The following is a 12,434-nucleotide window of genomic DNA, read 5'->3' on the forward strand; positions in this document are numbered from 1 at the left end:
ATGCAGTCTTATTTATGTGTAAATATCAATATTGGCTGCATTTATTAGGGTTTAAAGTTTTTTGATGGTACTTTCAGTGATGTACTAACTTGATTAGACTGAAGATGTGTGAACCAGAGAGGTTTTACTGCAGGAAGAGTTGACGTGTGGCAGTGATTCCCTCCCAGCAGCTCCACGTTAACCTGCTGAAGGCTTGTAAACACAGTTCCCAGTGTCGTTGTGTTTAATGCAGTGGATCCTGCTGCTCCTGGTCCGTCTGCCTGATCTTCTGCTGGTTATTATGGGATGTTTATTCAACTGATCTATGTATGAAACGCGGTGAATGGAAATTAAACGTTAGTAGAATAAATTAATTAATTACAGCCTTTTCACCCTCTGAGAGTTCAGTGTTGCCCCCCCCTCCCCTCCCCCCCCCCCCCCCCTCACAGCGTGTTGCCCATGCTGCTGCCCAGCAGCCCCTTGATGTTGGTGATGGGCCGGACGTCGTGCAGCTGCCGCCGCCGGTCGATGAAGGTGGCCAGCCGCGTGGTGTCCAGGGGCGTCTTGGAGTGCTCGCCGCCGTGCGCCCCCCCGCGGCCCACCCACGGGTGCTGCAGGCAGCACGTGGCGCTCGGCCGCTTCCGGGGATCCTGCTGCAGCGCCGACGACACGAAGTCCCGCGCCGCCTGGCTCACGTCCCGGAAGTACTCGTCCGGGAAGCAGAAGTCCAGGCGGCAGATGTTGACGCACGTCTCCTCGGGGGACTCGTCCAGGAAGGGGGACACGCCGCTGAGCATGACGTAGGCCAGGACCCCCACGCTCCACACGTCCGTCGCCACGGACACCGGCGTCCCGCGGATGAGCTCGGGCGCCGCGAACTCCGGGTTGCCGAGCAGGAGGTGGACGTAGCGGCGGTGGGTGGAGAGCTGCACGGCGTCCCCCAGGTCGATGAGCTTGATGCAGGGGGACGGCGAGTGGAGGTCCACCAGGATGTTCTCTGGCTGCAGGAGGGGGACACGGGACACCACAACACGGTTACACCACAACCGTGCAACTGGAAACACATTTTTGTGTTTTCATTTTAGAAAAGTTTCACGTTTAGACGGCAACGTTTTGAAAACAATGCAAGTTAACAGGAAACAGCATCTAAACAGTGAAACCAGTGTTTTTCAACCACTGTGACGCGCCACAATGGTGATCCGCGAGATTTAGTCAGGTGAGTTGTACGAAATTATACAATTTCACATTTTTGTCTAAAAAAGTGGTGCAGAGTAATCATGTATAAATACTCTTCACCACTAGAGGGCAGCACAGAACTTTGCCGGTGAAATGTAAAGCGACAGACGTCAGTGTGGTTCATCTCCACCTCCTGCTACCATCTTGTATCAAAGTACTGTGTCAGTGACAGTGATGGAGAAGTTTTTGAAAAGGAAGAATGTGAACCAGGATCTCAGCTCTTCATCCATCAGGTCCAGGTTTCACACTGAGGGAGTCACTATTAAAAAAAGTCCTTGCTTTCTGGATTTACTGGATTCCTGTTGATAAAACTTTGATGAGAAAGACTTTATATTGTTAATAGAGGCTACAGAGTTTACCATTTTAACATTTTCTGGTGGAGGTGTGACTCCAGAGTTTTACAAAGAAAAAAGTGTGTCTTGGCTCAAAAAGGTTGAAAAACACTGGTGTAAACAGTGAAAACAGTGAAAACTGCAGAACCCCACCTTCAGGTCCAGGTGCACCACCCTGCAGGTGTGCAGGTGCTGCAGAGCCTCCAGCGTCTCTCGGAGGAAGAAGGCCACCTTCTCCTCCATCAGCTCGTCGTGAGCAACCAGATAGTCCAGCAAGCGCCCGTCCTCCAGGCTGACACACAAACACGTGAACGAGTCACTCACGACATCTAGCAACAGGTTATGTGATAATTCTGACCATTAACAGGCAGAGTGACGACATCCTCAGTCACTGGGCACACATTCGACACAACACTCTCAATCATTTAAAGGTATTTTAGTGCCCAATATGGCCGCCATGATGCATCAAATAAACATTTGTATGTGGTTTATGTGGTTAATTCTTAGAGTGGCTGAGTTGTGTGGATGAGACTCAGTACGATTTCATGTAGTTCCTCTAATGATCCAACAGAGGGCGCTCTAGACATTCACAAACACGTCACCCTGCTGCTCCATCTCTCTCCAGTTAACAGGACATTTGAAGGTAATTGTGTTTGAGCTAGATTTTATTTTTGTCAAATGATTAGATGATTGAGTAACGCGTTACTCTCATATCACCACCTTTTTCCGTAACGACTAATCGCATTACTATTACCAAACCTGTAATCAGATTAAAGTTACAGAGGTTCTTGTCTGCAAAGCCACATTATTAATAATAATAATGAACGCTCCTCCGTTTTCCTCCAAACTGACACATGCAGGCGGAGCTTAATTTGGCACCGCCCACATTGCACAAGATGCCACAAGATGTATTTGCTTGTCGATACTGAAGAGTATCGTGGTGGCGGTGGTGTTTCGGTCAGGGCCAGCAGTACACTACCAGGCTTTTTCCTCCAGTTGGAACATTTAAAAACACTGAAGACAAAACACTGACTATGACCTGGAAAAGTCAAAGTCATGAGTAGAAATGGTATTTGCACTCACAGCTCCAGGACGAGCATCAGGGTGGTGGGAGACTCGTATGTGTCCAGCAGCGCCACCATCTGGTGGTTCTGTACGTGTTGGAGAATGTCGGCTTCATGAGCGACCTGCTCCTTCTTCTGCATCTTCTTGTTGACAAACTTCACTGCGAACTAGACAAGAAAACTCTTCAGACTGTAAAGCACCGATTTGTTGGGGCTTCGCTGAAGCTATGAGGTCACTGAAGCTATGAGGTCACTGAAGTAATGAGGTCACTGAAACTATGAGGTCACTGAAGCTATGAGGTCATTGAAGCTATGATGTCACTGAAGCTATGAGGTCACTGAAGCTATGAGGTCACTGAAGTAATGAGGTCACTGAAACTATGAGGTCACTGAAGCTATGAGGTCATTGAAGCTATGATGTCACTGAAGCTATGAGGTCACTGAAGCTATGAGGTCACTGAAGCTATGATGTCACTGAAGCTATGAGGTCACTGAAGCAATGAGGTCATTGAAGCTATGAGGTCACTGAAGCTATGAGGTCACTGAAGCTATGATGTCTCTGAAGCTATGAGGTCACTGAAGCTATGAGGTCATTGAAGCTATGAGGTCACTGAAGCAATGAGGTCACTGAAGCTATGAGGTCATTGAAGCTATGAGGTCACTGAAGCTATGAGGTCACTGAAGTAATGAGGTCACTGAAACTATGAGGTCACTGAAGCTATGAGGTCATTGAAGCTATGATGTCACTGAAGCTATGAGGTCACTGAAGCTATGATGTCACTGAAGCTATGAGGTCACTGAAGCAATGAGGTCATTGAAGCTATGAGGTCACTGAAGCTATGAGGTCACTGAAGCTATGATGTCTCTGAAGCTATGAGGTCACTGAAGCTATGAGGTCATTGAAGCTATGAGGTCACTGAAGCAATGAGGTCACTGAAGCTATGAGGTCATTGAAGCTATGAGGTCACTGAAGCTATGAGGTCATTGAAGCTATGAGGTCACTGAAGCAATGAGGTCACTGAAGCTATGAGGTCATTGAAGCAATGAGGTCACTGAAGCTATGAGGTCACTGAAGCTATGAGCTCGTTGAACCTATGAGGTCACTGAAGCTATGAGGTCACTGAAGCAATGAGGTCACTGAAGCTATGAGGTCATTGAAGCTATGAGGTCACTGAAGCTATGAGGTCATTGAAGCTATGAGGTCACTGAAGCAATGAGGTCACTGAAGCTATGAGGTCACTGAAGCTATGAGCTCGTTGAACCTATGAGGTCACTGAAGCTATGAGGTCACTGAAGCAATGAGGTCACTGAAGCTATGAGGTCACTGAAGCTATGAGGTCACTGAAGCTATGAGCTCGTTGAAGCCACAGGTAAATGTTCATCGACATAAAAGTTTTTGAAAACAAAAAGTTTGCATTGAAAAAACTCTGCTCATATTTTCTGACAAATATTTTATATTTAAATATTTTACTGCAACATTTGAGATGATCATTAAAACAAATTATCCTATAAAAGCAGCTAAATTGCATCTAAATCATTAAAAATATAAATAGTGAACGTTTGTATTTAGAGGACTGATATTTTCAAGCTGAAATCCTCTGGTCAGTGACGACTCACCTCTTTCTTTGTGGACTTGTTGACACATTTCCTCACCACCGAGAAGCGCCCCCTAGAGGAGGAAATGAAGAGGCGTCAGAGTCAATAAAAAACAAAAAGAACATTGGGGACACTTGGACACCAGGTTTAAAAAGAGCACAGCGTACCTTCCAATCTCAGAGATCTCAGTGAAGCTCGAGTCAAAGTTTTCTTTCCACTGAATCGTCGTTCCATCAAATCCAGAGCCTGGAAGAGTGACGAACAAAAACAACTTAGACAATGCCAAAGTTCTTTTTTTAAGTGTGGGAGCGTGCTGCTTACTGCTGCTGGCCAGAGTGACCATGTTGGAGGGCTCGGACGGCGGCCCGACGCCCCAGCGGTTGGAGGCCCGGACCCTGAACTGGTAGTGCCCCCCCGGGATCAGAGCGTCGATCTGGACGCACTCCTCCCGGCTGCTGGCCGCCCGCTGCCACAGCAGGGAGTCTGACCAGAAGAGGGCCAGTCAGCACAAGCTTTAGTGAAGCAACCTCTGTCCACTAGCAGAACAGTGAGGTGACTCAATGCACCACCTTGTGGCACAGAGTGGTACTACAACACAGCTCAAACTGGACCACTTTAATGTCTTCAAATCTGAAGATTTTTCGTTTTTGTTTTAACATTTAAAATGCACTCAAACACACACGGCGTGTCCTCAGAGGACGTCTCTGACCTTCTTGCCTGTATTCCACCGTGTAGCTGCTCACGGCGCAGTGAGCCGACGAGGCCGGAGGCGGCCAGTGGACCATCACCGCCGTGCTGCTGGCCTCCTGGGCCACCGGCCTCCCCGGAGCTGCCGGGATGCCTGCCAGCAAACAACAACAACAACAACAACAACAACAGACGGTAGAATCCGTCACATCTCAGCTGGATGGAAAATACTGAAATGTTCCTTTGAACGTGGAACTGAAGTGAGTCAATGGAGCCGTGAAGCTCCGTATTTTCTGCACTCGATAAGAAAAGCTGTGAACGTTTCAGTCATTATTTTGAGGGTTTTTCAATGAGAATCAGTGGACAGAAGCGTAATGCTGACACTGAAAAAATCGCTACCGTCATTTCCAAAGGACAAGGCACTTTTTTTGGTTGCAACTTGTATATTAAATGATTCTAGTGCGACCACTAGATGGCACTGTATGACAGCAGAATGCTGCTTCAGCACCAAAATCCTCCATTACTGCTTGGTTTTTCTGGAAAATGATGTGAGTTAGTGCTGCAGCCAGCAGGACAAACAGAACAAATCAATAAAAAGTTCTGTCAACTGGCCGAAAAAATATATTTTCATATCAGCTCATAACTCCAGGAAAAGCTTAAGAAGGTGTAGAGGAAGATTCTGGGTGACCTTGGACTTTGATGGAGGCCGAGGAGGAGGCGGAGCCGTGGTCGTTGACGGCGACGCAGGTGTAGATCCCCGTGTCCTGGGGCATCAGGTTACAGATCTTCAGCACGATGTCGCCCGTGTCCCTGCAGGAAGGACAAGCTCCAGTTACTGGGCAAAGAAATGCCTGGAACTGAAAGTTGCTCGGATGAAGCCATGTGGACAAACTACAAGACGCTCCGTCTCACCTGATGTCGATGGTGAAGCGGCTGTTGCTGGTCAGCGGGTTCTGGTCGGGACCCTTCAGGGTGACGGAGGGTTTGGGTCGACCACAGACTTTACAGCAGAGGACCACCGTCTCCCCGAAGGCACAGACCACGTCTGAGAGCGGGACCAGGAACTCTGGAGCCACTGCAAACACCCCGGGACAAAACCAGTGAGAGGACGAGCTTCTTGTGGTGCGTTGTTACACAACATGGGGGGAATCATGGGAAACGACCTCGGCAGAACAAACTCCTTCATCCATTGACGAACAGAGAGGTTATTGTGTTTTGCAGATCAAACATCTGTGATGTGATGTTTCTCTGATGCTCAGTTGGTTTTATGATACATCTTTAAAAAAGTTTTCTTTCATTCTCTGATTTGATCTTTTCTGATATTTTGCCTGCTCTGTCAGTTAAATAAGTTATTTTAGTGGTACTGAAGCAGCATGTTGTGTTCATACAGTGACGTCTCCGGACTTCAGTCTGTATATACTGATTATACTCATATATTTAATTAAAGTTAAGTTGCTTCTCAATATGAATTGTATGACCGACCAACCAAAATCCGCCCCCCCCAAAAAATAGTGACTTACGGTCTGGAAAATATGGTCCATGTCAGAAAGTAGCATCTGGAGTGAGACGCTGCCAGTCTTGTAATTTTCAATAACAGAACTTTTCAGTATGAGACACGTTCATCCCATTTGACCGTCTCACTCATCTAAATGTTGAATTTCAATTCTCATGACGACATTTGATGAGATTTTATTCTGCGTTGCATTGACTGATGTAAATCCAGACACGTGAAACGAGGTTTTGCTGGAAATAGTGGTCAGATAAAGAAATGCTGGAAGAGTTGGTGGTTGTCTGAACCAGTGACTCCACACTTCTACTGACTTCATCCCAACAGGAAACACTGGAGAAAGTGTGTCTCACCTTCCTGGATGAAGTTTGGGTTGAGAAGCTGGAAAAGAAATAAAACACCCAGTTCAGTTTTCAGCTTCGTCTCTTCTGTCCCTTTGTCAGTGGGTCAGTTCTGCCCTGTCCCCAGGGAGGAAAGGAAGAGCTCTACCTCCATGCCCGTCTTCGGGTCGAGGTCGTCGTCGCAGTCGGACTCGTCAGAAGTGTGGACGTCCTGATGGAGAACCAGTGACAGGAAGACATGACACTTTTAGAAACAGGTGGAAATAGAAAAAGGAGCACAAGACGCAGAGGAGAGGAGAGCAGGAGCGAATAGTCGGAGGAAGAGATAAAGACGGACGCTTCTGTTGACGGCCGAGGCTCAAACCAGTGGATCCTCACCTGAGAGCAGGTTGGATCATCATGAGACAGAAAAGCGTCTCGTCCACATGTGAACCTGAACAAAGTGGCTTGTTTTTTTTTAACCAACGAACCATGTGGAGCCTCTCAAACCTGCCGGTTCTCATGTTACACATGGAGAGTAGTGATGAGAAACACGACTCCTTGAACGGACTCACGGGTTTTTGAGTCGTTCATCCAAGTGAACCGGTTGTCTGAGTCATTTGAGTCATTTGATTCAGTTGACTCGCACTATTTCCACCGCTCCAGGACCTGGAGGTTGAACTGTGACATGAACCAGGGGGAGAATCATGTATTCATAGTAAAATGCTGAAACACTTCTGAGGAAAATAAACAATAATACACACTAGTGTTTAGTGATCCTGGTCTCCTTATTCTAGATTATGTGTGATGTTTCTGAGGTTTAGTTGAATCAGAAAATAAATTAAACAAGTGATTAAACTGAATAAACACCCGGCATTCAGAATGGCAGATATACAGTATATATTAATATATACATATGATTTTATAGTTTTTTTTCCTTCCAACATTCTGATTTTCTTTTTTTCTTAATATCAATAAATAATGTGACGTTCATCGGGTAGAACTAATTATAGGGGACAATATTAAATGTAGCACAACACACTTCAGTCGTATTTTAACATTGTTTATTGTGTATTTATTCATGTATTATTCATGTATTTATCTCTACAAGCTTTGTGAAACAAACAGCATGTGTTTTTTTTCTTCCCCCGCCGTCACTCAGAAACTTTCTGAGCGCCGCTGCAGATTTTCAGATGAGGGAGGGGCTTAGGGACGGAGGGGGCGGAGCCTCACAGCTCACCAGGTGAACGGCACAGCGGAAGTGCTACTGACCGATTCACTGAACGACTCTTTCGAGTTTCCAGGTGACTCGGGCATGTGAGCTGAACGACTGAAATAAAGTGAGTCGGTCATTCGTGCTGAACTTCACCTACAAGCTGACTGGAGCTGCTGAAAGCCTCGTGTGACTGTAAGGAGCCGGAAGCTGCTGTGCTTAGCAGCTAGCGTTAACGGCTCGGCTACTAGCTGCTTTTAGCAACTCTTTTAGCATTACAGCTGCTTTTAGCAGCTCTTTTAGCAGCTGTTTTAGCATTACAGCTGCTTTTCTCACAGGGCCACTAAAGAGAGTAATGGAGTTGGATGAGCTGCAGAACAGTGACGTTTATATTTTCCTCTCTGCGGCTGGAGGCTGCAGCAAGAATGACTCAGCGAACGAGTTAATGAACGTGATGACTCTTGAGTCACCGTTCAATAAAGTGACTCGCGGGTTTTGAACGATTCGTTCAGATTCGATCATCACTAATGGAGAGATGAGAAGGTCAGATATGACCAGTGGCTAGTTACTTCTGTAGTAAAGAACTTAGTTACGTTAACTTAGTTACTTTTAAAAACAAATAACCAGATTACAAGTTACTTTTTAGTTACTTTCAGCAGCTGCCGACCCCTCATCGCCTCAACGTAAAAATGACAACCAGTTCTACCAGAACTCTGCTGACCCCTGCCGCCTGCATGTTTATAATATTTAAACTTTGACCTTCATTCTTTGTTCTATTTAAATCTGACTCACGCTTTTATTTTATTTTTTTACTATTACTGCTATTTATTTACCCAGAGAGGTAGTTGTAGTCTGTTGTTGTTCTATTCATCTATTGATTTATTGATTTATTTGCACTGCCTGCTCTGTGTGACATTTTAATTGCCCCCGGGGACAAAAGGTCTTTTATTGATTGATGGATTGAAAAAAGGGGCGGGGCTTCCCACCGATATATCGTTTTACTCAGGAAAATTACAAAAATAGTGTAACGTCTCTGCAGGTGTGTTCTAGTTGCAATGGTAAGGTTTGGTGAAGTTTATTGGTTCAGATTATTTTGTGTTCCCTGAACGCACCGTTAGAGCAGCTTGGCCTGTGATTGGCTGAGAGGAGAAGGGGGCGGGTCAGGTGTGTGTGTCTTTGTCAGTTTGGAGAATGAAGCAGCCTCCAGGTTCTGTTTCACAATAAAACGTCTTTACAGAGAAGAAGCTGTCCTGCTGGACGCTACAACAGTAACGTACAGTGACTTGGAGAAGTAACTTTAATCTGATTACTGGTTTGGTAATAGTAATGTGTTAGATTACTCCTTGCTGAAAAAAGTAGTCATATGAGAGAAACACATGAATAATTAACGTGTTACCAACATCCTGGTTATGAACAAACACAATGTGCCATTTTCTTTGTGTTCGTACCGTAAGGCCAGTGAGGATCAGTGATGATGCTGGAAAATGTAACTGTAATGCAGTATTAGAGTACTGCACAGCAGTCCTGGTCTCAAGACCACAATGTCAAGGTTGTGACCCTCGACACCCTAAAGTCTGGGTCTCGTCTTGAGATGATGGCGTTGGGCGATCTCCACTATGGAGGCACAGGAGGGCCAAAATTAAAAGGAACTAAATGTGGAAATATAAAGAGAATCAAGAATACACAAAGGTCGTCGTGTTCTTTTTCTATCTTGTCTTTGTTTATTCCTTGTTGTCAAAGCTTCTCCTGTTTTGTTTTTCACATTTGCTTCTTGTCGTTACATTTCCTGGACGAGTCGAACCTTCTGGAAAAGACCGAACCAATAAGCCCCGTCTCCACCGCACAAAAAGTACCAGCCTAGACCGGTCTAAACCGCTCCGGCTCGCGTGTCACGACAGGAATGCGGTCTGAACCGCTCTAGACCGCTCCAAAGGCGACCGCTTTTCCGCTCCCCTTCCGTCGGGGTACCAGGACCACGGAACGGGTCTGAGTTTGAGCTGCTGTCTGCTGATTGGTCAGTGATTTACGACACGCCCTCAATATGTTAATGTGCCGGCTGAATCCTCTGCTGTCAGTGTGGTCAGCTGTGCTCTGGTTGTTTTTATTTTAATTTTTTTTTCTTTGCTGCTCAACTTTAGTGTTTGTGGTGAAAGAGTGACTTGAGGCAGGGGGAGACCGGGGGGAGGGACTTTGCATCGCGTTGGAGTTTTCTGTTTGCAGCATAGCGCTCGCCGTGGCGTGGATGCGCGTCCGGGACACCGGAGTCTGGAGCTCTCGTCTCCGGCGCTGACCGCGCTCCGGCAGCTCCGCTTCCCAGAGGCGGTCAGCGTTCTGTTCAGCCGCGGTCAGTGGCGCTTTATCGCGGGGACGGACCGCGGAAGCGATGAAGAGGAGCTCGGAGCTCGGCGCCTCCGTGTTCCGGCACTGTGCTGCCGGACCGCGATCAGCGCCGGAGTGGAGAGCCTCCTGCATTTGAGCAGAAAGCTCAGACTCCCGTGTCTGTGCCTCAGCCAACCGGGGGGAACGCTCCGGCCACTTGCCCCACACCCGAGTGCTCGAGTGCGGGGCACGTCGCCCCAAGTCCCCGGCAAGTGGCCGAGCGTTCGCTCTCTCACAACAAACAAGGAAGTTGCGGCTGCAGCTCTCCGCTGCAAAAAATTACTGCTGCAAAAAGTAACTTTTTTTTTTTCCGCTGCAAAAAATAACAGTGCAAAGTGGAGAATTTAAACAACAACAGAGGATTCATAAGATCTACATCTGACGACGTTCTTTTCTGTTATAATGTCACATTTCTGCGGAGCTCATAAGCCCCGCCCACTTTTCACGCTCCTCTCTGCAGTGGGGACACGACCCAAAATTTCGGTCGGGGTCTCTATTCCGAACTGCTCCGTACCGCTCCGCTCCGTCCCGGCGCTTGTGTGCGGTGGAGACGGGGCTTACAATGCTGATCAGCAGGGCTGTGGGCGGGGCTAATCAGCAGGGCTGTGGGCGGGGCTAATCAGCAAGGTGCTGTGGGCGGGGCTTCCTGTTCAGTCCATATCTGATCACACCTGGACTTCATGTTGAGCGATTCCTGTTCCTGCCAACAGGTGGCACTGCTGCATGAAGAACAAGTTTGAAGGATTTAATTCATTTTTCCTTTCACACATTCCTTATTTCTTGTACAAAATTGTAAATATCATTTTACAATTTTGCTACAAAAGTAGTTTGCTTAAGAATCCGCTGGTTACGTTGGTTTTTGGTGTAATGTGGGCGTGTCCACTGGTCCTGGTGTTTATATTCAGACCGCTACTTCGACATATTTCACTTTCTCTCTTTTACTTCAAATAAACCTGCATCCATGTCCATGGAAATATAAACGTTCGACTCGTCCAGGAAATGTAATGACAAGAAGCAAATGTAACAAACAAAAGAGGAGAAGTTTTGACAACAAGGAATAAACAAAGACCAGATAGATAAACAACATGACGACCTTTGTGTATTTGTTATATTCTTGATTCTCTTTATATTTCCACATTTATGTCCTTTTAATTTTGGCCCTCCTGGGACTCCATCCACTACAGCCAGTGAATCCCAGTGAAACCAGCAGTGAACTAACTGAAGAGCTCCTTCACATTAAAAGACCAGCTTGTTTTGATTATCTGTCGTCGGCAGACGTGAAGAGAATCAAAATCCTCAACCAGCAGAACAAAACATTTCTTGAAACTTTCACACATTTTTGACAAACTTACCGTGATGGTGTAACTTTGATGCTAATGCTACTTAGCTTCAAGTCTTGAGCGATTGAGCAGCCGTGAGGCATTCAGGGACATCAGGTAAATTGCAGCACCTATGTATCCAACCCACGTTGTTGCCATTATTCAGTTGTGGCTCTTTATTTCCCACCATTATTATTTTGACTGTAACATGGACAACCCTCCACAGAACACCGCTCTCAGGACACCATTACACATGTTGGTATTTTCACAGTATGAATGTTTTGATAAAGACTTTTTTTGTAATAGTAACTAAATCCTTCAGATGTTTCTGTGACGTCCCGACGTCTCAGACTTGGTGATGACGTTGACCTGGAGGTTAGAAAACACAGCAAACACACTGCTGCTTCTACTTCCATCCATGCAAGGGGAGGGAGGAAGAAACACTATAAAAAAAAAAAAAGCCACACAAAACAACTCAAACTTTATTTCACCATTTGTGCAATCGGGGGTTAGAAAAACGTGAAAATAAAAAAGCAGTGCTGCTCGTAGTGGTCCTCAACCGACTCACCTGGCTGTGTGGGCGTCCACTTTAAATGTGAATACAGAAATAATGTGGTTCAGCAGCAAACCCAGGCACACAGCAGAACACGCAGCGCAAAACCACAAGTGTGTTTTCAGAAGTACCGTTTCAAGACTGATATTTGAGCATGAAACCCGAAGCTCAAAGAGGCACGACCGGTGCCTTCACACCGACAGGTATTCTCAACGTGAATGGAAATAAAAAGTAGTTTGTTTCATAGTA

The 12,434-nt window shown here is 46.3% G+C and overlaps 1 protein-coding gene across 1 annotated transcript in view; it reads right to left on the bottom strand.

Moving 5' to 3' along the window:
- Positions 1-422: 422 nt before the first annotated feature.
- kalrna (kalirin RhoGEF kinase a) overlaps positions 423-12,434 on the bottom strand; it is a gene marked incomplete at both ends in the record, with an annotated part of 193,373 nt that continues 181,361 nt past the window's right edge. The window contains 11 exons of the mRNA XM_080498258.1: positions 423-980; positions 1,701-1,839; positions 2,631-2,779; positions 4,229-4,280; positions 4,375-4,453; positions 4,529-4,690; positions 4,917-5,048; positions 5,583-5,704; positions 5,807-5,969; positions 6,755-6,782; positions 6,891-6,953. Of these exons, the coding sequence (XP_080354384.1) occupies positions 423-980; positions 1,701-1,839; positions 2,631-2,779; positions 4,229-4,280; positions 4,375-4,453; positions 4,529-4,690; positions 4,917-5,048; positions 5,583-5,704; positions 5,807-5,969; positions 6,755-6,782; positions 6,891-6,953 (1,647 nt within the window). The remainder of the gene's footprint in view (positions 981-1,700; positions 1,840-2,630; positions 2,780-4,228; positions 4,281-4,374; positions 4,454-4,528; positions 4,691-4,916; positions 5,049-5,582; positions 5,705-5,806; positions 5,970-6,754; positions 6,783-6,890; positions 6,954-12,434) is intronic.

The sequence above is a fragment of the Blennius ocellaris genome, assembly GCF_963422515.1.
Source record: "Blennius ocellaris genome assembly, chromosome: 6".
Lineage (NCBI taxonomy): Eukaryota > Metazoa > Chordata > Actinopteri > Blenniiformes > Blenniidae > Blennius > Blennius ocellaris.